Source organism: Mercenaria mercenaria, chromosome 2 (assembly GCF_021730395.1).
Source record: "Mercenaria mercenaria strain notata chromosome 2, MADL_Memer_1, whole genome shotgun sequence".
Classification (NCBI taxonomy): Eukaryota; Metazoa; Mollusca; class Bivalvia; order Venerida; family Veneridae; genus Mercenaria; species Mercenaria mercenaria.
In genome coordinates this window covers 43,443,388-43,466,424 of record NC_069362.1, presented here as the reverse complement: position 1 = coordinate 43,466,424, position 23,037 = coordinate 43,443,388, and the positions used below count along the sequence as shown (strand labels likewise).

Sequence of the window (23,037 nt, the reverse complement as noted above, 5' to 3'; positions counted from 1 at the left end):
GATTGTAGAAAAAGTTAACCCAGTTGAGAGAACATCTTTTCTACCTGATCTGTAGGAAACCCGATCATAATGTTTGTCTTGTTGAAATCTGGATGAAGCTCCTCTAGAGTCAAACTGTAGTTGGCTGGGTGAAATCCTGGTCAAACCTTGTGTACACTGTTACACAGTAGTAGAGACCAAATTTTCTTACTGAACGATAGTTAGAATTGTTGTTTTGAATTGTTGTTTTCGTAGAGAGGTTATATTTTATAACTGTTATGTGAAATTTACAGGGGTTTTCTTGATGAAATGTACTGTGGCATTTGGTGGTTGAAAATAATAGAATATACCTTACAATTAGCATTACCATGTTAAACACATCAGCTTTCTGTTTTTTACTTGATTTACATGAAACCTAGTCAGAATGTTTCTCTTTATGGTATATTTATTCAATTTAATATCTTGTTTACTGAGGATGTGCAAAAAGAATCTTCATGACACAGTTGTTTAATGATTTTAGAACCATATTTTTATCAGAATAATAATATATAACTTTATATGTCGTACATTTGTAAATAAATGCCCATGTTTTGTAAATGATTTTTGAATATTAATTTATTTTTTACATGAAAATATTTTATGAAACTATTAATTTTACATAATAAGTGACTCATTTTAGAGTGATGTTCTTTTATACATTTATATAATTTTTTTTTAGTATTTCTTTTACCAGTTATAACTTTACTTGCTTATTATGCCACATTTTAATTCAACATTGTTAAAGGATGTCTACTGCAAATAAATATAGACGTCTATGATATTGTACAATTTATTGCATTCCCTTAATACAGGGATGAAAATGAAATTATTTCTATAGGTTTGCCCTTCTCCAAAATTTGTCTGCCACATAATTCAAGTCTTTTTCTTTTTGGTGCATTAGTCTTTGTCCATTTTCAAGCAGAATGCAGTAAGTAAACACAATTCAAATGTACAAACAGTAATGACTGTAAAAGAACTAATTTTCAACGGATACTTATGGTACATTGCATCAGGCTCCCAGTCGTTTTCTGAAAGGCCCCCATATTGAAAATACATTAAGATTCTATTTCGTTTAGTTTATACTAATTTTTTTTAGTTCAATTGTGATGAAAATTTCAAGCTTTATTGAACCACTGTAGAGTCCTAAACTGTAAGGCGTGCCCATGGCCCAGGAGGTGCTCGGACCCGTGACACCCGAGTTGAGTGGCCGACACCTTAATGACCAGACCACCTCTCTCCTTCATTTGGGTTCTTATCCATTAAACACATTTTCCATAACTTCATTTTGAAAAAAAAACGATGAGACACACGTTTTGTAGTGGTCCGTCGGCAATTAATGAAGTAGTAAATAATGTGTATCACCATTAAATTTTGGCCAAGCTCTTGATATCCTCTTCAAAAATATACAGAAAGGGCTTAACAGTTTGTGTCGCATTTGTCTCAAAAATTGTTGACCACTCAACGCCTTTCTACCACTGTCACAGAAAAATTAATATTTTGCCCTTTACTTACAAACATGCAGTGTAATCGTTAATCATGATATTGATGTACTGGAGATATGGTAAAGTCAACGTAATGTACTGATACAGAATGCCTGAATATCGAAACAGTCAAAAAGTGTTAAAGAAGCAAAAGGTAAACTCCCCATTTTCAGACATTTAGAGTTTACCTATGCCCGAACTTCCAACAGAAACGTAATACTTATAGCCCGGCGAAGACTCTCAAGCAGTGCCTATAAAATGGTATCTGTCTTTCTTACAGAGAGAAAAGCTTTTCCAAAGTAATTTCGTCTGGTAGGTAATAGCGAAACCAAGCAACATACCAATATAAAAATGATTTTACAGGACGAACGGACAATCAGCACAATGTCAAGCATAGACGAAAAGTCAGAGAAATTATTGGGCATTTTCGGCCCATCTGATTCAGAAGAAAAACGAAGAAGAGACAGCATGTTTAAACATCTGCAATTTCACTTAGAAAGTGTTCCACTACGTTTTAGTATTTCCGTGAAATTAAATTCTTCTTTCCAGAAAAATACTGTGAAATCATTAATGTTGTGGGCATGCAATTTTGCATTTTGGCCAAAACGGCTCGTTGTGATGTGAATTCGTGGATTTCACATTTTGAATATAAAATAAATAGGAATTGTGTGCGTTCATTTGCACATCATTTCGCATGTTGACACAACCTCGAGTCCCAAGAAAATTAGCCCGCCCCCACGAATATAAATGATTTACAGTAGTCACGCATCTCGTACCTATCAGTAATTCAAGCACGTTTAATAGTTTTGTAAATTCTCCAGACAAACCTGACTGGTTCTAAGAGGTTGTATTCATACCTCGGGTACCATTAGTGGTATCTGGCGTCAATAAAATTCATTCTACATGTCAGTTGAAATATTGACTCTGTGGAGTTGTTTCACACACATGTTCATATATTGATCAAAATTTAGGAATAGGCAATTGATATTTACTCGGGGATTAGCTATAATTTATATATTGGAAAGGTCAAAAAAAGAGAGTAGGCCGCATAGACAGAAAAGGTCCCACAGTGTAATTTTAATTAAAATTTCCGTAGGTGCAGATTGGCCCGGTCTTAAAGTCAAATAAAATTAGTAGGTCCGTGCGCTTAATTTTTCAAAATATCAATCGGAGTCCTGGCATAGCTGCTGTCTAATATTGATATTTTGAATAAGTTTATATCAAAACTTAACCTTCAGACAATAACACTTGCTTCTCGAGATATAATAGATTCCATGGAACATTAAATCTATCCATATAAGGCCTAAAAAAATAATTCTTTGTTTCCGGTAACATGCTAAAAAAAATTAGGGTAGGTAGGTTGGAAAAAATTTTTTTTTTGATTTTTTTTTTATTAAGGGAGAATTTTCAGAATTTTTTTTTGTGCCAAAAAATGAATACAAACAAGGGGGTTATGCCTTTAGAACATCAGTAAGTCGATTTTTAACATCACTGAGCATGTTTAAACCATAAAAAGTGCAGTTTTGCATTTTCTTGTTAAAAAGCTGAAAAAATATTCTCCAAAGCCATAAAAACATTTAGGGTCGGGCCAAAAATTTAGGGTAGGTCGGGATACCGAAAACAAACAATTTTTTTTACGCCTAACGGCAAAGAGGCATTATTCTAGGTTTTCCGGATAAATGACGTTACGCCGTTATTTCCGGTGAATCAAATGTACAATTAAGAACTGTTAAATGTCTTTGTGTGTAACTTTCTTAATATATATTATTATTATTATTATTATTATTATTATTATTATTATCATCGATCATTATTATTATAATACTGCCTAAGGAATAAAAATGTTCTCTATTAACGTTACAGTGACGTTTTTAATTCATGTGACGTGTTGACGTCGTGACGTATTGTTACTAAGTTACATAATTGTTTGCGCGCTGCAAGGGCAGTAACACACTAAATAGCAGATAATAAAAGCTTATATTCTAGTGTAAATCGTTCGTATAAATTATGGGAAACTGTCACTGTAGACCGCGAGAAGGCGGAGAAAGTTTGAGAGGTTTTCTAACTCGAAATTTTCACAAAATTGCCAGAAAACGCAAGATAGACGATCTTGTAACAATTGCAATCCAGGATGAGGGAGAAAACTTAGGTATTCGAAGAGGTAAATTATTGAAATGACTACGTCTTCATTTTGATACAGATATTTTTCGTATATCATCTTGAGAAAAAAATCTATAACAGATTTTATTTTAGCTTAAAGCCTTTGAAGCTATAGAGAATATTTCTTAATTTCGAAGTTTAAGAGCTTAAGTACAAACCTGAGGGTTCTTTTAGTGCCCGGCAATGCGTGCTTACTATATAAACGCACAGTGCGGAGCTATCCTAATTGCTTCGCACTATGGTTCTTTCAAATGGAGCGAGCGAGCGAGCGATTTTTTAAAAAAATTTAATTTTTAGTGTGAATTTTGTCTTTGAAAGGCGGATACATTTATTCATGACGCAAGCGGGTAGTCTAACTATAATAAATATAGTTTTTATTTCCCGGAGTGCTTCACGCTGCATACCTGTAAAGTCACCCTTTGGTGTAGATGTATATACAATTTGATGTTGCCAAGCACCACAATTGAGGTTGAGGTTTTCTTCTTCGACCTAGGCCAATTTATTTTGTGTTTTGCTTCTCTGCCTCGCTCTATCGATTCGAAAATATTAATGTATTTAGTTATAATTTTAACATTATTTTCGCAGACCAGTTAAGGCAAAATTCTTACGATAAATGAGCAACATTCACCTTTAATCTGCTGAACCAGTTCTAAATGTGTTAATTCGGAACTTTAAAAAAAAAGATGAAATAGCTTGCAACCATACAATATTTTACATATGAAAATATGGATCTGAAATCCCGGGGTATTCCACGTTTCGACTAATCAGCACAGACATAACATGCGATTTTTACTGGCTTTCCAGCTGTTTTTTTTTTTTTTGTTGTTGTTTTTTCATAGACGATAAGGCGAGTTTTCTACGGTCCACCGAAAAATCTTCTAAGTTTTGTTCCTTAGTTTCTGACTATAGTGAAGGTCCATCCGCTAATATTGGTATAAGGTGTTGTCCGATCCGCTTACGTTTGATATCCACTTTATTAATACATGTGTTTATTCTTTCTTTTGTTTGTTTGCTTTGTATTATTATTGATCAATCGTACAATAATTTTGTTCCATTTTTTTCCTGTACAATTGAACGGGTTAATTTCATATTTTTCTCGAAAATACTTTTTTAATGAGGTCGTTTCCAAGATACAAATAAATTTGGCCTGGACTTACCACTGTACCTTCTCCATTGTAACCTGGCGTTTCGTAGCTTCGCGATTATAAAGTGACATGCAGAGCGCAACGCGCGTAGATCTATACGATGTTACAGGTTGGATGGCGGAGCGCAAATCTACAGTGATATAAAGTTCGAACTTCGCAACTGTAACTTCTTGCTTCACTCACTTTTATATAGGGAGCTTGCGCTGACTTTAACGGAAGACTTTACAAAATGTGGTCCGTAAGTCGGAGGGAAAATGTCTTGTATACTCCCATGACAATAGTACAGTCCAAGTGCATTATAAAACATTTTTCAGAATTTTTACCGAGTTATATTTGTTTTACTTTTCTCGAATTTTTTATTTTCTTTAAACTACACGAGAGGCTACTGCTTTATCTTCTGCTGAGAAGAACAACAAACACCAGACCTTTTAAAATGAGTTTTACCCAAATTTATGTTACATAAACACCCCAAATTTCTAAAACTTTTATAAATACAAGTAGATAATCGTTATACAGGTCCTGAAGGAACTAGTAAAGCGGGTGGAGTAGATGGTCACCTTGTAAATTTGGAGTTAGAAGACCTTGAGTATGAAACGGTCTCCGAAGATGACTACCGCCCTGATTCCGATGGTAGAATTTCATTAAACCAGAAGCCACTGGAGAAATGCGAGATGTATGAAAACTTCAGTAACAGAACTGAAGAAGTGAGTTAACAAAAATGTATGCCATCATTTTATATCTGGTCTGTTGTCGGTACAGTCTGAATGTATTTTGAATGTATTTTATGTAAATTATCAGAATCACAAAAAACAACAATAACAGTTATACTCTATAGATATAATTGTACATATTTACAACGATTAGCTGATTTAAGAAATATCATTTAGGTTTCCAAATGACTTTTCATACCAGCTGTATTTACTTTTTCAGGACTGCCAGGAGAAGCCACCCAAACATGACGTGTTCGAGCACAAAGAAGAGAATGACTACATCCGGGTCTTGCAGCAACAGTTACAACAAGTGCAGAGCGAAGTAAGAATACAATTTAACCTATTCCCTTAGAATCTTAAATAGAAGAGATCCAATAAATTGTATAAAGAACATAAAATATAATGCAGATTCAATAGGCTCCTTCGTATATGGGAATAATGATGCATGTTAACCCTTAGCCTGCTGGGGGCAAGTGATTCTGCCTATGCGACCAGTGCAGACCAAGATCAGCCTGCACATCCGTGCAGTCTGATCATGGTCTGCACTGTTCGCTATTCAGTTAGTAAATTTTCAGTGAACACCCCTTCGAATATTAAATGGTATTGCCCAAATTGAATGATGGACCAGTCCATTTTAGAAATTTAGCAGGCTAAGGGTTAAAAATGTCGATGTGAACGAACAGTGGATGAGTTTAACTAGCCCAAGTTCGAGTTAACCGATATCAACTGTATAATGCTAAGTGCTAAAGACAGCTTCAGGATAAAAGGCCACTAACTTAAAAGCTCAGATTTTTTCTCGTTTTACAAAAAAAAATGTAAACCTGTGTTGAGGGGACAACATGTAAAAAAAGACCATTTTTATCATTTCTCAAGGGTTGTTCTAATAGACAGATTTGTCTGTAATACATGGTACAGCCGAGCTATATCATACGTCAGACTGTGTGCTGTAAATCAATATACATTGCTTATAGATATTATTTTACAATAATAACCGTGCTAACTGAACTAAAAGAATAAATAATCTAAAAAGACCAAATATAATTTTTCAGTTTCTTGTCAGCATTGTATTAAACGGAATTATAAAAAAAAGCAAACTGTAATGATATTTTAGCTGGCTAATCTACAAAGAAATGCAAGTAGCAGAGGTCAATTTGCGGCCACTGGCATTAACCAAGATGATAGCTACAGCGCCCGTTCTTTACAAAGTCAACGGTCAGACGAAATAAAGGCAGGGCCCGGTGAGCCGAGGTATGAAATAGATAGTCCAGTTGATGCCGTCAGCCACAGAACCCATAGGGGCACATTCTTACACGCACAGGGTGATAGCAGAGGCTATCCAGGTACGCGATTCAAGGACACGCATAATGAAAACATCCAAGCTGCTGGTGAAAATAAAGTTGCTTGTACAAGAATGGTCCAGATGAGAGGTGATGTCAAAGGCGATATTGGAAGTAAAAGTGACAAGATACCACAGAAAGATGGCCGGAGAAGCAAGGTGCAGGGCATGATAACAGAAGGTCTCAGGACAAGGGCTGATGTCAAGCTACCGAGAGTCAAAGGTATTCTTAAATCAGAACATTTATAGCTATATAAGCAATAATTTCTTCGTTTCTTCGCTTCATAATATTCGTAAACATTTGATAAAAAGTTCATATAGTTGTTAAAGGCTCATAATGTTTTTGTCTAATATATGGATGCCACATTTTTGATACAAACATAAAATTAATTAGTTTTTCCTTAAATCTTACTTTTGATAATTGTTTTCTCGTATGTTTGTAAAAAGTTTGAATACATTTTGTATTTGGTTCAATCAGTATGAAGAAATTTTTAATCTGTTGATTTTGATTACCTACCTTTATGGCGTTGATCGTATAAGATAGCAATATTGAAAAGTTGTGCTTAAAGTAAAGTGGTATATGATACATAACTTATGTAACATAAGACATTATTCAACGCAGCAACTGTTAAAACAGAAATGTGGTATTGATACATTCCTTCATATCACAGCTCAAGTGTCTGGAAAAGAGACATTACAGAACAATAAGACAACAAAGAAGAAAAATACAGTCGAAGATAAAGCTAGAATAGCAGCAAAAATAGCAACATTGCAAAAGAGAGATCCAGTAATTATATCTTTTAATTTTACGAGAAAATAATTGAAGAAATTGTTAAAATGAATAAGTAATAACAGACTTTGTTAAAAGCATGTTCTAAAAACTTAATATACCACAACTGTCATATATATCTGCCAACAAAACCTCTTGCAAGCAAACACTTGTCTACTTGTTCAACATAAAATAAAACACCGAGTAAATTAAGCTCTCCAGAACAACAACATCTGTTTAAACAACATACACATTTTATTCTTGCCAGCAGTGTTTCCTCTCGAAAGGCTGCCCTTGATAAATTTAGCTAATACAGCTGTAATATATAATTTTAATATTTGTCTAGACATTACCTGGCCCAGATAAAGGCATCGTCTGGCCGAAGACGATGGCAAGCCTAAGCAAGGCTGACAAGGCGTATTACGTGGAACAGTTCTTAAGAAGCGAATTATTTAGACAGAGGTGCCTTAGAAAGTACCAGGGTAGCAAAACATGGATGAACGGACTGACACCATTCCATCTCTGGGTTCTAGAGTATGATTTTTTTTCTATTCAGTAGTCAAAGTATATCTGTATGACAAGTAAATATTAATGCCAAGCACACGACAAGTGGAAAAGTCCCGATATTTATGATAACTATCTTCCTGGACAAAACTGGTGCTTATGTCTGCTTTTCTTTCATGGCGGTGGAGTGAACTTTCTAGGAAAGCAATTGCAAAAAGGGTTAAAATTCAGCAAAATTATCAACTCTCTTAAGATTCTTGTCATAGTTATCCACACATGAGAAATTAAACAACAATATGGGAAATTATTACATGACTCCTTATAAAAAATGTCCATAGTTTTTGCTGTATGGTCGGTCCATATTCGACACATGCTTGCTAGACTAATGATTCAAAAACTTCTGATGTCATGTAATAAAACGCTTACTGAAAAGCTTGCCGGTCAATAGTCAAAACTATTCCCCGAGGTCCGAAGGAAGTGTTCACTGGTCTGCTGCATGATTTTTTTAATTGTAAGTTTATACCATACCTTCACTGATCTTAAGTTTACTATGACAAGCCCAACTATCTTATTGTTCTATATATGATCTGGTGGTGCAAATTTGCTAGAATTTTGAACCGATTGTTTCAAAGAGTTTTCAAAATATTTAGTAATTGTTTATACGCTTCTTAGAAGTGGTTAGCCGTGAAATACAGAATACTGTAGAAAGGACTGACCCGAAGTTATGCACTGTTCTACATGATAATTTCTCAGCCATATATTGGTAAGAAGTCTAAAATCAGAAGACACTGTGTCGTCTTTTGTGCCAGAGATTAGAACCATGATGTATGTCAGTTGGCGTTTTTCATACACGACTTCAATGCTATGGGGCTCCCTTCCATTGCTCAAAGACTCTGGAATTCTCCTCCGGTCAATTTTATAGAAAGTCTGCTTAAATCTATTTCTTTTGGCAACACTTCCCAAACTGACCGATTTATCTCTTCATATGAAATTGGAAAACAGTACAATTCCCTATCGAAAGAAATTCGTGTATGTATTAATGAAAAGAGCATATTAGACCTTTCTAACGTAAACGTAATTACGAAACGGAATACTGAATCCGTAAAATTTTAGGCTAATTTGTGGTCTATGGGAGACAATTTCATCCAATAGTAATGCAATAGTATCTCCCTTAGACCATTATTTGCAAATAACATATATGGATTCAGTAATCCGTTTCCGATTTACGTTTACGTTAGAAATGTCTTATATGAACTTGATATGACGTTGTTGTTGTTGTTGATGATGATGATGATGATGATGATGATGATGATGACGATGATGATGATAATGATGATCATCATGATGGTACAAATACGCCAATACAATAGTAATAATGATAATATCAATATAACAACAGTAACATTCTTTATAATATTTTTCATAGGAATGAAGACACTACTGAAATAGAAGCGGTACTGAATCCGTTGCCAAAGCGTCAAAACAACGCTCAAGCCAAGGTTCGATGTTGGAGAGGAAACACCCCACCGCCGCCGCCAAAATCTCAATAATTTCTTTGTTTTCTCTCTTTTTTGTATTTTTCTTAAATTGTTTATTTTTATACTATACTCATTTTTTTTCATATATTTGAATGAAGTAACGAATCTTGAATGAAGTTATATACTTATGCCATTTCTTTAAATTCAATTGGGACAGCCAGAAAAAAATTGAACAAATGCGGCATCTGAAATTGTGTTGGTATTCGGAACTCGTTTGCTTGTGTGTAAGAAAATTGACTATACAGGATAAACAACATGCGAGGCAAACAGAATTTACATAGCAGACTATTTGTGATATTGTAGACATGAATGAATAGGGGACTTTATACGTGATAAACACATCATATTCGACTGCAAGAAAAGCGAACTTTGGTTTTGTATCACCATGCGGTAAAAGACGAGCTTTTCAGTCGGCAAACAGATGTACAAGGACGTAAACAGTTTGCCGACAAGAAAAATATTTAGTATATTTTGAGATTCACCTTCAAGATCTAAAATATTTTTGAAGCAAAATGGAGACACCATGAGCTCAAATTCTGCAGGGAATGGACAGAGAAACGGCAAAATTGTAGCCAGCAACGGTTCCATGCTTGTATCAAGAAATATTGGCAACGCGAGGACTGTAGTATGCAGTGCTATTAAATGTGTTACCGAATCTACAAAATGTCTTCCCAGCAGCGGTTCTACGAAAGTCTTCGTATTGATACGGCTGTTGCAGGAATGTCAAGGACTCTAAATGATATCGGATGTCCGAGACAACTATGACTAAGAAAAGAAAGTGGAAGGAAAATCCATGCAAGTTTATGGAACGGGCACTTTGGCTGCAATGACATTTATCTTTTGATAAAAAAAATGTGTACCATTTACGAAACTGTCGGTTGCTTCACATTTAAAGAATAAGATTAATATATAAGAGATGTTGTGTTTTGTTGTTACATATCCATAAATAAAGGTTTCAGACCGCGAAACTGTAGAAAATGCACGAAATGAACAAACAGTGCTGTTTTGTTTCAATAGCTTTTATGAATAATTATTTCTTACCTGTTCTTGCAAGAGTTTGATATACCTGATACATAACTCTACAGGTTTCCAGCATTCGCTTTAAATTCATGCAAAAAAAACAACTAGTTTTCGTAAAAATGTTCGACCAAATGAACATTTAGAAAAAAAAAAGTATTAACTAACTGGCATTCTGGAAGTAAAATTTTTATCAAGCGGTAAACTGAATCTCAATTGTACATGTACTTTCCTCCAAAACTTTTTTGGCCCAGATTGACTGGAATATGATTAATATTCGCTGTCATGTTCGTTTCAACGATACACTAGTATTAAAGGTGAAATAGATCAAAATTTCATATTTCAAAACATGAAAAACTACTTCATATAGTGTATATAAACATAAATTTAACATGTTTATGTGTATTTACAGTACTATGATTGATGAGGATTTTATACATTTGAAGTAAATATCTGAAGATAAAATATTTAGCGAAAGATTGCCATTGGATATCTTTAAAGTTAGAAAGTTTCCATTACCACCGTCTTTAATAATATGTACCATAAGAATCTAACCATCAGCAATGGAAAGAGCGATCATCTGCGAAAAAAATGTTCTCAGAGTGTCACTTATATTTTATGGTCCTTTGGGATCATGGAGTCCATTCAATACGTATGTAGTACAGTTGCTCTTAGGAGCACTAATGGGCGTGAAAGATGTTGCACTTTCCATCCGTACGTCTCATGAATAGACTCATTCATACCGCGTCTGATATTATTTTACTTAGTTACATTATTTGCTTCCAAAGGATCAGAATTTATTTCTCAACAGAGATTTTTTTTTAATCCGCAAAAAATGTAGGGGCAAGTAACCTGGAGTGAACAGCTTACCATTTAGCCCCGGGTTTGTCTCAAGGTTCGTAACCCTGATGAAGTGTCTGTTCGCCGTGCTTACTGAATGAAGGCGATGTGGTCATTTTTCTCCTTCCCTTCTCCTCTGATTTGTTTGACTGTGTGGCTGAGCACTATGGAAAAAGTGTCATTGGTTCAGACAATATTTATTGACATAATTGCAATTGTTACAATATTACAAGTATCAACACGTAGGAATGAGTAGGAAGCTATAAGCCTTTCTAGAAACTCTCTCCCTGAATACGCTGTAGTGTCTTTGCATGTTAAAAATCTGATATCATAGAATTTACATGTTGGAGAATTCGACCATTCTCGGGATGCTATACTTTTCTATTTTTCAGTTTCCTGATGGTGCTAAGGAAATCAGAATTCAGAGACTGACCTCCAGACTCTTTTTTATAATTCTGTACCAAGATCAACATATATCCGCCTCGCAAAACTATCACAGACAGGCGCAATTAATTGTTTTGTATATATAAAGGTTCAATTCAATTGGATCCGAACCTATATGATCCTGACAAGATAACTTTCTTAAAAGGTTGTTCCTTTGGGTACATGTTTCAGACTACGATACCCAAAGTCAATGTACTGGATGCCTAGCCATTGCATTAAGCTGATTGCTACAAAATGAAATGTAAGTCCAGACATAAATAGTCCGAATATTCCTTCCTTTCCTCATGCCATTTCTCAGACGCGTATCGTGTTTTTTTCTTTTACGTATGTATGTGTACCATTCTGTTTAAATCGGTCCTATCGCTTGCTTAAACAAATGGCGGCGTTAGAACTTAATGTCTCGAAAAGAGACAAAGACATTGGATTGAGCTAAAATGTGTAAGTTCATAGGATTTTATCTAAAAAGTGTACTTTTCTTACATAAAAGTTAAAACACCCCTTTAGTGATATAGTTCTTTTCAGAAATAAGTCTGAAAATCTGATATTCTAGAAAATGTCGAAATAACTTTATAATGTAAGTGGAATCTATTTATAATAGATCATAGCGGAGTTTTGTTGTTTTCTGCCTATTATGAGCGTTGCATTTTTAGCTCACCTGTCACGGAGTGACAGGGTGAGCTTTTGTGATCGCCCTTCGTGCGTCGTCCGTCCGTCCGTCCACAATTTCCTTGTGAACACGATAGAAACCACATTTTGTATTTGATTTTAATCAAACTTGCACTCAACTTGCATGGGCATAATATCTCGGTTCTTTCGAAAACTGGCCAGATCCCATCATGTGTTCGAGATTTATGGCCCCTTAAAGGGCCAAAATTTGCTATTTTTGGCTTGTGAACACGATAGAGACTATATTTTGCTATCAACTGTAATCAAACTTGCACATAACTTGTATTGGCGTGATATCTTGGTTTCTTTTGAAAACTGGTCAGATCCCATCATAGGTTCAAGAGTTATGACCCCTTAAAGGGCCAAAATTTGCTATTTTTGGTTTGTGAACATGATAGATGCAACATTTTGCAATCAACTTGAAATAAACTTGCACACAACTTGTATTGGCATAATATCTCGGTACCTTTCGAAAATTGGCCAGATCACATCTGACATGGGTTTCAAAGTTATGGCCCCTTAAAGGGCCAAAATTTGCTATTTTTTGCTTGTGAACACGATAGAGACAACATTTTGTAATCAACTTTAATCAAACTTGTACACAACTTGTATTGGCATAATATCTGGGTTTCTTTCGAAAACTGGCCAGATCCCATCATGAGTTCCAGAGTTATGGCCCCTTAAAAGTCCAAAATTTGCTATTTTGGCTTTTGCAGCTATATAGAGACTTCATTTATGGTTTGATTTGATACAAACTTGCAAAATATCTTCAACGACAATAAATCTTGGATTCCATAATGAATCTGTCAGATCCAATCATAGGTTCTGGAGTAATTTTATATCTGATTACCTCCCCTGATTTTAATCATAATGGATTTATATCAGTAAGTACATATAGGACTCATTTGAAATTTCATTATTGTCATTAGTTGGACTCAGACAATCAGGGTAGATAACTATGGACTGATTTTATGTCAAATTACCTACCTTTATTTCAAATTAAAATGGGTATATCTCCGTAACTAATGAAGATACTGATCTGAAATTTCATTTATGCCATCAGATGGACTCGGACAATAAGTGAAGATACATATTGACTGAATTTGACAAATTACCTCCCTTTAATTTCTATGTAATGAATATACCTAGCAGCTTCTAATGAGATTGGTTTGAACCGTTATTTATTTCTTCCAGGGTAAGAAATTTTTACTTTTACTTACTTTTCTAATATATTGTTGTAAAGGCTTGTACTCTGTATCTTCTACATGCATATACCAATGCATGATTACCTCCCCTGCTTTTAATAAAAATGGACTTATCTCAGTAAGTATTTATAGGACTCATTTGAAATTTCATTATTGTCATTAGTTGGACTGAGACAATCAGGGTAAATAACTATAGACTGATTTTATGTCAAATTACCTCCCTTTGTTTCAAATTAAAATGGGTGTATCTCAGTAACCAATGAAGATACTGATTTGAAATGTCATTTATGCCATCAGATGGACTCGGACAATCAGGGTAGATAACTTTTGACTGAATTTATGACAAATGACCTCCCTTTATTTTATGTAAATGAATATACCTCAGCAGCATCCAATGAGATTGGTTTTAAATGTTAAAGTAAAATGTTTTAAAATGTTTAAGTCTTCCAGGGCAAGAAATAGTCATGCTAGTACAAAAATGCAGTATTTGAGTCTAGGACCCTCAAACTTGGCATGGAGATTGGCCCTGACTAGTACGTGACCCATAGGTCAAAAAGGACTGTTACAAGAAAATATTTATCCTAATGATATTGAATGTGTATGCCTATGTGATCTATGTCAAAACTTGATCTTATGATTAAGAGCAATGGTACTCAGGTGAGCGATATAGGGCCATCATGGCCCTCTTGTTTAATTATTTTGTTATTCTTATTTTTACTCGGTCGGAAATCAACTTCAAAAGACCATTCGTCTATTAAAGATTATGTAAAATGGTGTCAAATGGTTAAAACAATCAAAGTTTGTAAACTTTCGAATTTTAGACCCTTTTCGACCAGATGGACCCATTTCAGTTGGTTCAGGAACAAAATGTAATTATTTTTTTAAGGACCGTGCAAGTGTTTTTTTCAAATTTCGACATTGCAAATGTCTCGATCAATGTTATTAGAGTTTGTATTCATTGAAAAATAACAAATTTGCTGACGATTAAATAGATCTATATCCTGAATCAAAATTGCATAAATAAAGTAATACATTTACATCTACATCTACGGGAGGTCGGGGCTGTTGTTAAAAGCATGTTGCTATGTTACATGATACATGATATTCATGTCGTTAAAAGAGTAAGAGCAGTAATATCTACAGCTTGTTAGAAATAAAAACAGGATGATGACATTAGTACATATACGAATCTAGATCAGATGTGAAGCACTGACTGTTCACATCGCTTTGATGTTATAAGGTATTTAGGCGTTCCAGTATCTGATTGTGCGGGGGAATAAGGAGTTCATATGATATTGTGTTCTTGAAGATGGAATAATAAAGTTTAAATTTCTAGAGGTTGTCAGGTGGTTATGATCTACAGAGACGAGGTTGTATGTGGATAATTACGTAACCAACAACTCAAAGTGCTATAAACCAATCCCAGCAGTCACTGATAACTTAGATTCTCATTCTTTCCAAGAAACAGTATTGGACTGGAATAAACTTGATGACAGTGTCGTGAACTTAGAGACAGTGGACTCATTTAGAAATAGACTCTCTCATTTAGACTAAGCGCACTCCCTCCTGTCGTGTAAAAGCCAGCAGTGGTTGCTACGACGTATACTATTCAGATTCAGATTTGAACAGATTATGATATTTTATACAACATAATTAAAGATGGATGTATTCTTCATTGTTAAAATGTCTGCCATATTTCTTAACGAGGATGATCTGAATTAAATAGTAATTTCTCCACATTTTCACAGTATTTTTTGTAAAGAAACTAATCAATCCGCTGTGAAATAATTCCAGATGTACGGTACAGTACGGTGAATAGGTTTTAGATAAAAATTTAGTTGTTGACAAACAAACCGTCATTTCTTTTATTTGTCAGTATGATTTCATCTGACAGTACTGACGCTGAAAAGATGGAAGAACATACAAGAGTAGCACTGGGACTAAAAGCAGAGAACGAACGACCAGGTAAAATATTGGCATAAAAACAAGAATCCCAACCTTTCTTTTAGAAATCGGATAGGAAAAGTAGTCGGATATAAGAACTATAATAAGGTGTGGAATATTGCTACAGAATATTAACGGCAACAAACAGCACAAAATGTAGTAAAGAAATTTCATTTTCATATTTCTTTATACCTGTACATTGATTGATGCTCCAATGAGAGCTCAAACCTTGGGTGGAATGATATTTGTGTTACAAATCATTACACTGAATGATAAAACTAATTCTCTTTTTTTATTGGTTTCAGTTCCATTAAAATCAATTAAGGTGAATGTACACATAATTGGTTATGTTGCTGAAGTTTCGTCAAGACTGACATATTTCAATGCAGAGGAAACACCAGTTGAGGCAGTGTTTACATTCCCAGTCGATGATGGAAGTGCAGTTTTCCAGTTTGAAGCTGATATTGATGGACGTCACATAGTGGCTGAAATTCAAGAGAAAGAGCAGGTAGAATAACTTTTCTCATAATTTATTCATTAATAATGGCAAATGTAATATTTCATGTGGTAATTAAGTTGGTTGATATTTAAAATACAGAACAGAGTGCAAATGTTCAGGTTTTGATACAGAAAAAAGTGTAAATGTTCAGGTTTTGATGCAGAAAAAAGGGTAAATGTTTAGGTTTTGATACAGAAAAAAAGTGTAAATGTTCAGGTTTGAATACAGAAAAAAGTGTAAATGTTCAAGTTTTGATAGTCAGAAAAAAGTGTAAATCACTAAATGTTCAGGTTTTGATACAGAAAAAAGTGTAAATGTTCAAGTTTTGATAATAAAAAAGTGTAAATGTTCAAGTTTTGATACAGAAAACAATTGTAAATGTTCAAGTTTTGATACAGAAAAAATTGTAAACACATGAGAGCGAGTGTACATGTTTTGATACAGAAAATATTATAGGTGTACAGCTTTTGATATGGAAGTATATACATAATATGATACAGACATAGCAAGTGCACAGGTTATGATGCAAATAGCAAGTGTTCAGGTCATGGTGCAGAAAAGAGAGCATATGAACAGGTTTTGGTACAGAAAAGAGAGCATATGAACAGGTTTTGGTACAGAAAAGAGAGCAAGTTTACAGGCTAATATGATACTGTGAATACAGCAGGTGTACATACCATGATGCAGAAATGATAATGTAGAGTTTGTGATAGTGAAAAGAGAGGAAGTGAACAGGTTATGATACAAGAACAAGTGTACAAGTTGTTATATGGAAAAGAGGTGTAAAATAGAGAAGTGCAAGTGTACAGGTTATGGTTGAGATAAAAATGCAAGTGTACAGGTTATGGTTGAGATAAAAATGCAAGTGTACAGGTTATGGTTGAGATAAAAATGCAAGTGTACAGGTTTTCATACAGAAAAAAGAGAGCAAGTACTGTTAAGTCAGTGTAAATGTACAAAGTATGGTACAGAAAGGATAGCAATTGAGCTGGTGTGCAAATGTGCAGGTTTAAATGCAGAAAAGAGTGCAAGTGTACAATGTATATACAGAAAAAGTATCACATTTACAGGTCAGGATACAGAAAATAGAGCAAGTGTATACATTAGGTATGAATTGAAACAGAAAGTGTTAGGTTATTTCATTGATTAATATAAAATTTTACAGTATTATTACAAGTCAGTACTGAAATGTTAAGCAGAATTATTTAAAAATGCTCATTCATATGACATTCAAGCCTTATTCAAATACATGACATTGTAGTAATTTCTGTTTTACTATAATAGTTAGATACAGAGTGACTTGATAATTGGATATATTTTAATGTGTGTTTGTATATTCAAAGCTCAGTGCTGGGACGGATTTTGTTTCTTGCACTTGAGAGGCTACGATTTTATAAGAAAATAAATTCCCTTTATTGCAAGATATTTATGTCTCCCCCATGACTGGGGGAGACATTGTTTTTGCCCGTCCATCCACCAGGCAGTCCATCCGTTACACTTCATTTCCGATCAATAACTGGAGAACCATTTGACCTAAATTAAGCCTTCAAACTTCATAAGGTGTTAGGGCTTATGGAGTAGACAACCCACATTGTTTTTGGGGTCACTCCATCAAAAGTCAAGGTCACAATAATTGGGCCTGAGCATGGAAAACAATTTCCGATCAATATCTTGAGACCCACTTAATCCATGATGTTGAAACTTCATAGAATGATTGGACATGCAGTGTAGATGACCTTGATTGATTTTGGGGTCACTCTGATAAAGGTAAGGTAACAGGGGCCTGAACATGGAAAACTATTTCCATCAATAACTTGAGAACCATTTGACCCAGAATGTTGAAAGCTCATAGGATGATTGAACATTCCAAGTAGATGACCCCTATTGATTTTGGGGTAACTCCATCAAAGGTCAAGGTCACAGGGACCATCTGCCTGTCATATATCATTTTCAGTCAATAACTGGAGAACCATTTGACCTAGAACCTTCATGAATGTTGATACTTCATCGGATGATTGGACATGCAGAGTAGATGACCCCTATTGATTTTGGGGGTCACTCGATAAAAGTTCAAGGTCACAGGGGTCAGAACATGGAAAACCATTTTTAATCCATAACTTGAGAACCACTAGGCCCAGAATGTTGAAACTTCTTGGGATGATTGGACATTCTGAGTAGATGATATCTATTGCAGCCAGCCAGCAGTGTCTATTGACTTGTTGCCTGTTACTACTATGCATTGGGGGAGACATGCACTTTTCCACAAAAGCATATTCTAGTTAACTACAGAGAAGTCGAAGTTTAACAGCAGGTATAATTTTCACAGATGAATGTTTTGTTCACTTTGCTTTTATTTGCTTGCAGGCAAAACTAACATATCAAGATGCAGTTGATCACGGGAAAACAGCCATGTTGTTAAAGGAAGACAACTCTGCTGGAGATATCTTCAGTTGCATGCTGGGAAATCTTCCTCCTCAGAGTGAGGCTTCACTTGTGATGAAATATGTGATTGAACTGCCACAGGAGGCAGATGGTCAACTGAGGTTTACACTTCCCACTGTACTTAATCCAAGATACTCACCAGGTAGAACTCAAGTGAAGAACAGTATTGTAAATTTTCAAGTAAAATTGATGTATATGTACCAGTATTTGAGATATTTCATTTGAGAGCTTGATCATAGTCAGTATCGGTAGATTACAAACATAGACTAGTCCAAGAGTAAGTCCTTGAAAAATTCTTTGCCTAACTATGTTATGTTTATCTTTGGAAATACATATTTTTCCTGACTGATAAAGTCTTGCATGAAAGGTTTTTTTTTAACTTTATAATATGTTATTCATTATGGAAATGATATTTGCAGATGTTGGTGGACTGACAGCTGCCGAGGGCGCCACCTATGTCCCACCATCCAAAGTTCCATATGAATTTAGTATGACCGCCACAGTGGAGGGATACCATAAAGTTACCTCTGTGACGTCAGATAGAGTGAAGCTTGATGTAAAGTATGAAGATAATAATAAGGTAGCAAAGGTGAGTATAAGGTTGTGAGTTTAAACAGACAGTAAAATCTGCCTTAATCAGCCAAGGGAGTGACACAATCTACTGCTTAACAATAATAGTAATAAATACTTTATTTAACGAGACAACAGAGTCAAGTAACCCGATCTTCCCTGTGAGCCTCATGAAGCTGCTGGATGTTTAAGACAGGTTGAAATTTGATGAAAAGGTCAATTTGGAAGTTAGCTGACAGGCTGCTTAAAACATGTGGCTGTTTGATACAGGTGGCCACTAAGACATGTTCAACTGTACATTTCAGCCTGTATATAAAGTCCACTCTATTTGCGGCAGCCAAACAGAGGCCTTTATTTTCAGATGTTCTTCTACAGGCTTAAACACACTGCATATTTTTATTCAAGTTACAAAAAAATAAGTGATTTATATTTGGTCTTTAATACAGGTTTGACTGTAGTTTTGTTTGACTAAATGTTTAATGGTATGGTGAGAATATTATAAGAAGATCATGAACACAATACTGTCATAACTCATATCAAATAAAGAAGGACTTACAGCAGTATTATGCACAACCCCCAATTAGGATTTTAGAAAATCTACATATGCCAATGGGACAGAATGTTAAGAGTTTGAATTTTTTCATTGAAATACTGTGAAATCATTAATATTCACAGGGGAAAACATGTAATAACAAAATGTCACTAAATTTGAAAGCGATAATGAAATACCCATTTGGGTTGAAATATGAATTTTTATGCTTACAAAATTAAATTAAGAAGAAGAAAAAGGCTTATTCCATATATATAATGAGGAAATAATATTCTTTCACTGGTTGTAGGTGCAGATATGAATACTAGTATCTGGCCTCGAGGCTAACTGTTTAAGGCGGTAACGAGGCTCCGCCAAGTTACCGTGTAAACAGTTATCCAAGCCCCGGATATTCCTATCTGCACTTACAGCCAGTGGTAGAATCTTTTTCTTGCATACCAAGTTAAAGCAATAATAGTGAAAATAAAATCAAACAACTTTCTTTTTAGAAGAATTTTCCTACAGCAGCGTATTTAAACAAAGCACGCCAAATAAACGTGTGTAAACAGGAAAGACCTCTTGACATTTCATAGACAAATAACAATGTTTAGTTCCAGTTTCGTTTTATCGCTTGCAGCATAACATTATCCATTTTAACTAAACTTTGGTTTTTTTAATAGAGAAATATACTAAATATACTAGAATAAAGAGGAACTATCAAGGTATTGGATTTTTATTTCGTTTTATGAAATAAACTTTTTATTTTATCACTCAAAATAAAAACCAAATATCTTATACAACACTCTTTTATTTATCAAGAATATGCATTGGCTAATTAAACATACGCATGATAATAATTTAATTAAATTAGGTAAAAGTATTTATATTGACAATATTGGGAGTTGATCGGCCGCTCATGACTCAACAAGTGTCTCACTGTGTAGAAAGTTGTTAAAAGCGCAGCCAAATCCATTGACTGAGAGGAGAACAGATGCACCAACCCAAGGCTTGCAAAAATCACTAACTGTAACAACGCAACTGTGCAATCCGTCGAACTTCCAATTGTGAATCCAACCCAGCCAGGGTGTCACCGGGATGTGGTCAAATGCACAACCCGAGCCAATGTAGAGCGAGGCAATATAAGATGCTAAAAATAATTTCCATTATTACTACATAAATCTGCTACTATATGTAGTTCATTATACGTCATTTACAGCACGAGAGCTATCTTTCATCAAAGGGTGTAATGTTTTACCAGCACCGGTGAAAATACCTGGAAATCCCAGTCTGGTATGCAAGAATAAGTTGTCAATATTTCAAGTTATTGATTCTGCTGTGTTTAGATAGATATATTTAAAATTTGGATAATTGCAGAAGAGTGTGTGTCTTTTAGAAGTATAGAAGTATATAAAAAGCTAGAAAATATCATTTGTTTATATAGATTTACATCTGTTTATGTTGCGAGTTTCATCCCAGGTAATTGATTTAATTGCAGGTGAGCATAGGTGACGATTTTAAATTTGACCTCGACATTCAATTCCTTGTACAGTATGAAGTTCCCTATGCACCACAGGTTGTACTAGAAGATGGCAATACTGAAGCTGGTAAGTAAACATTGGCTTACAGGTACGAGTAGTAATGTTCTATACACTTATGTTTTGTCAGATACACATGTATAGCTATCCATTTGACTGATGTAGTGAAACCTCATTTATGAAAATACAATGTTGACACCTTTATGGTAAGTGAAATAAATATCAAAACTTGGGAGTACTCTTTATATCAGTAGGACATGCTTGGTGATAGTCCATCTGACTCTTAACACAGAGCTTGTGAGTTTGAATCTCACTGGGAGCAGAATTTCTCTTCAGTTGTCACAATAATGAACCACACCATGAGAAAACCAACATAGTGCATTTGTGACGAGCATGGATCCAGACCAGCCTGCGCATCCTGTTGCTTTCAAAGCCTTTTGCAATTAGAGAAACTGTTAGCAAACAACATGGATCCAGATGTGCAGGCTGGTCTGGATCCATGCTGGTCACAAAAACAAATGCACTATGTTGGCTTTCTTGTGGTGTGGCTTATATGACATATTACAGCAAGAATGGTGCTTCAGAATATTATGATCCAGGAAGCAGTCACTTAGCAGAGTTAAGACCTGATACAATTTATGATTTGTTGAATTAAAAATCTCTTTGAAATGTTTTCATCTGGGATTTGTTTTTGCAACACTATAAACATTCTCAGCAGAATTTTCCTGTAACACAAGTATCAGTGACTTAAAAGTTAACTTATTAAAGATGTTTTCAACATTTTAAAGATCTAAAGGATAAGTTAAGGGCTTAAATATATAGACTTTACATACTTAGGTTAAAAAAACTTAATCAAATATGTGCCTGAGCTGTTTAGATGGTGACCGTGAATAATTTGAGGCAAACTCTGTGGTTGGTCAGTCAAGTTCTTTCCTGTGAGGAAGCCATCAAGCTCATGGGCTGTCTTGCAAAAGATAATTGGTTTTACTCAAGTGTGTATCCATACATGAAAGAATACCCTGAGGAGCATCTTGGGTCTTAAGGATGACTACACGTAAAAGGCCTCAGTTTCACCATAAGCGTATACATACGACTTGATAATGTAAGCTTTGAAAATGTCAAACAATAGAAATAAGGTGCATATTAATAAGTCATATAGTGACAGAAGTTCTCAAAAAATTTCTTTAGATTACCTCCCCTGATAATTTTGGTTTTTCATTAGTTATCTCCCCTGAAAACTAGAAAAAAAATTTTTTCTCCTTTTCCCTACGTGGAATTTTAGATTTCTTTTTGATATTTGTATCAGAATCATAATATTATAATGTTCTACCGCAAAATTTTCTCCAAACTCAAGTTCATATTTCCATAATCAAAAAAATTATATATTTCCCATAGGCATCAATGTTAACTTCAATACCAGTCATCTCCCCAAAAAATGACAAAATTTGAAAAATCTCTCGGTGAAACGTTTTTAATTTTGAATGTCTTTCAAGTGACCTTTCATTTAAATATTACCATCCAGTAACAAGATATGAAATATGGCTATTACACCATGTTATCCTTAACTCAATATTCAAAGCTTGAAAGTTGCCAAAATACTTTTAACTATGTTGATGTGGCATAAAATACAGCTAAACAAACAAATCTTGTCAAATTTTGAAAAAAATACCCCTTTTAAAAAGAAA

At 34.6% G+C, this 23,037-nt stretch overlaps 1 protein-coding gene across 4 annotated transcripts in view; it reads left to right on the top strand.

The window, feature by feature from the left end:
• LOC128555067 (von Willebrand factor A domain-containing protein 5A-like) overlaps window positions 1-23,037 on the top strand; it is a 150,222-nt gene that overhangs the window by 82,458 nt on the left and 44,727 nt on the right. For 2 of the 4 annotated variants that reach the window (XM_053536425.1, XM_053536422.1), the window contains exons 1-5: window positions 15,624-15,798; window positions 16,083-16,285; window positions 18,641-18,860; window positions 19,138-19,307; window positions 21,313-21,421. In XM_053536425.1, the coding sequence (XP_053392400.1) occupies window positions 15,711-15,798; window positions 16,083-16,285; window positions 18,641-18,860; window positions 19,138-19,307; window positions 21,313-21,421 (790 nt within the window). In that variant the 5' untranslated portion in view covers window positions 15,624-15,710. Of the gene's footprint in view, window positions 1-15,623; window positions 15,799-16,082; window positions 16,286-18,640; window positions 18,861-19,137; window positions 19,308-21,312; window positions 21,422-23,037 lie in introns of those variants that run through there. The other 2 variants (XM_053536424.1, XM_053536426.1) reach the window with 2 other exon arrangements.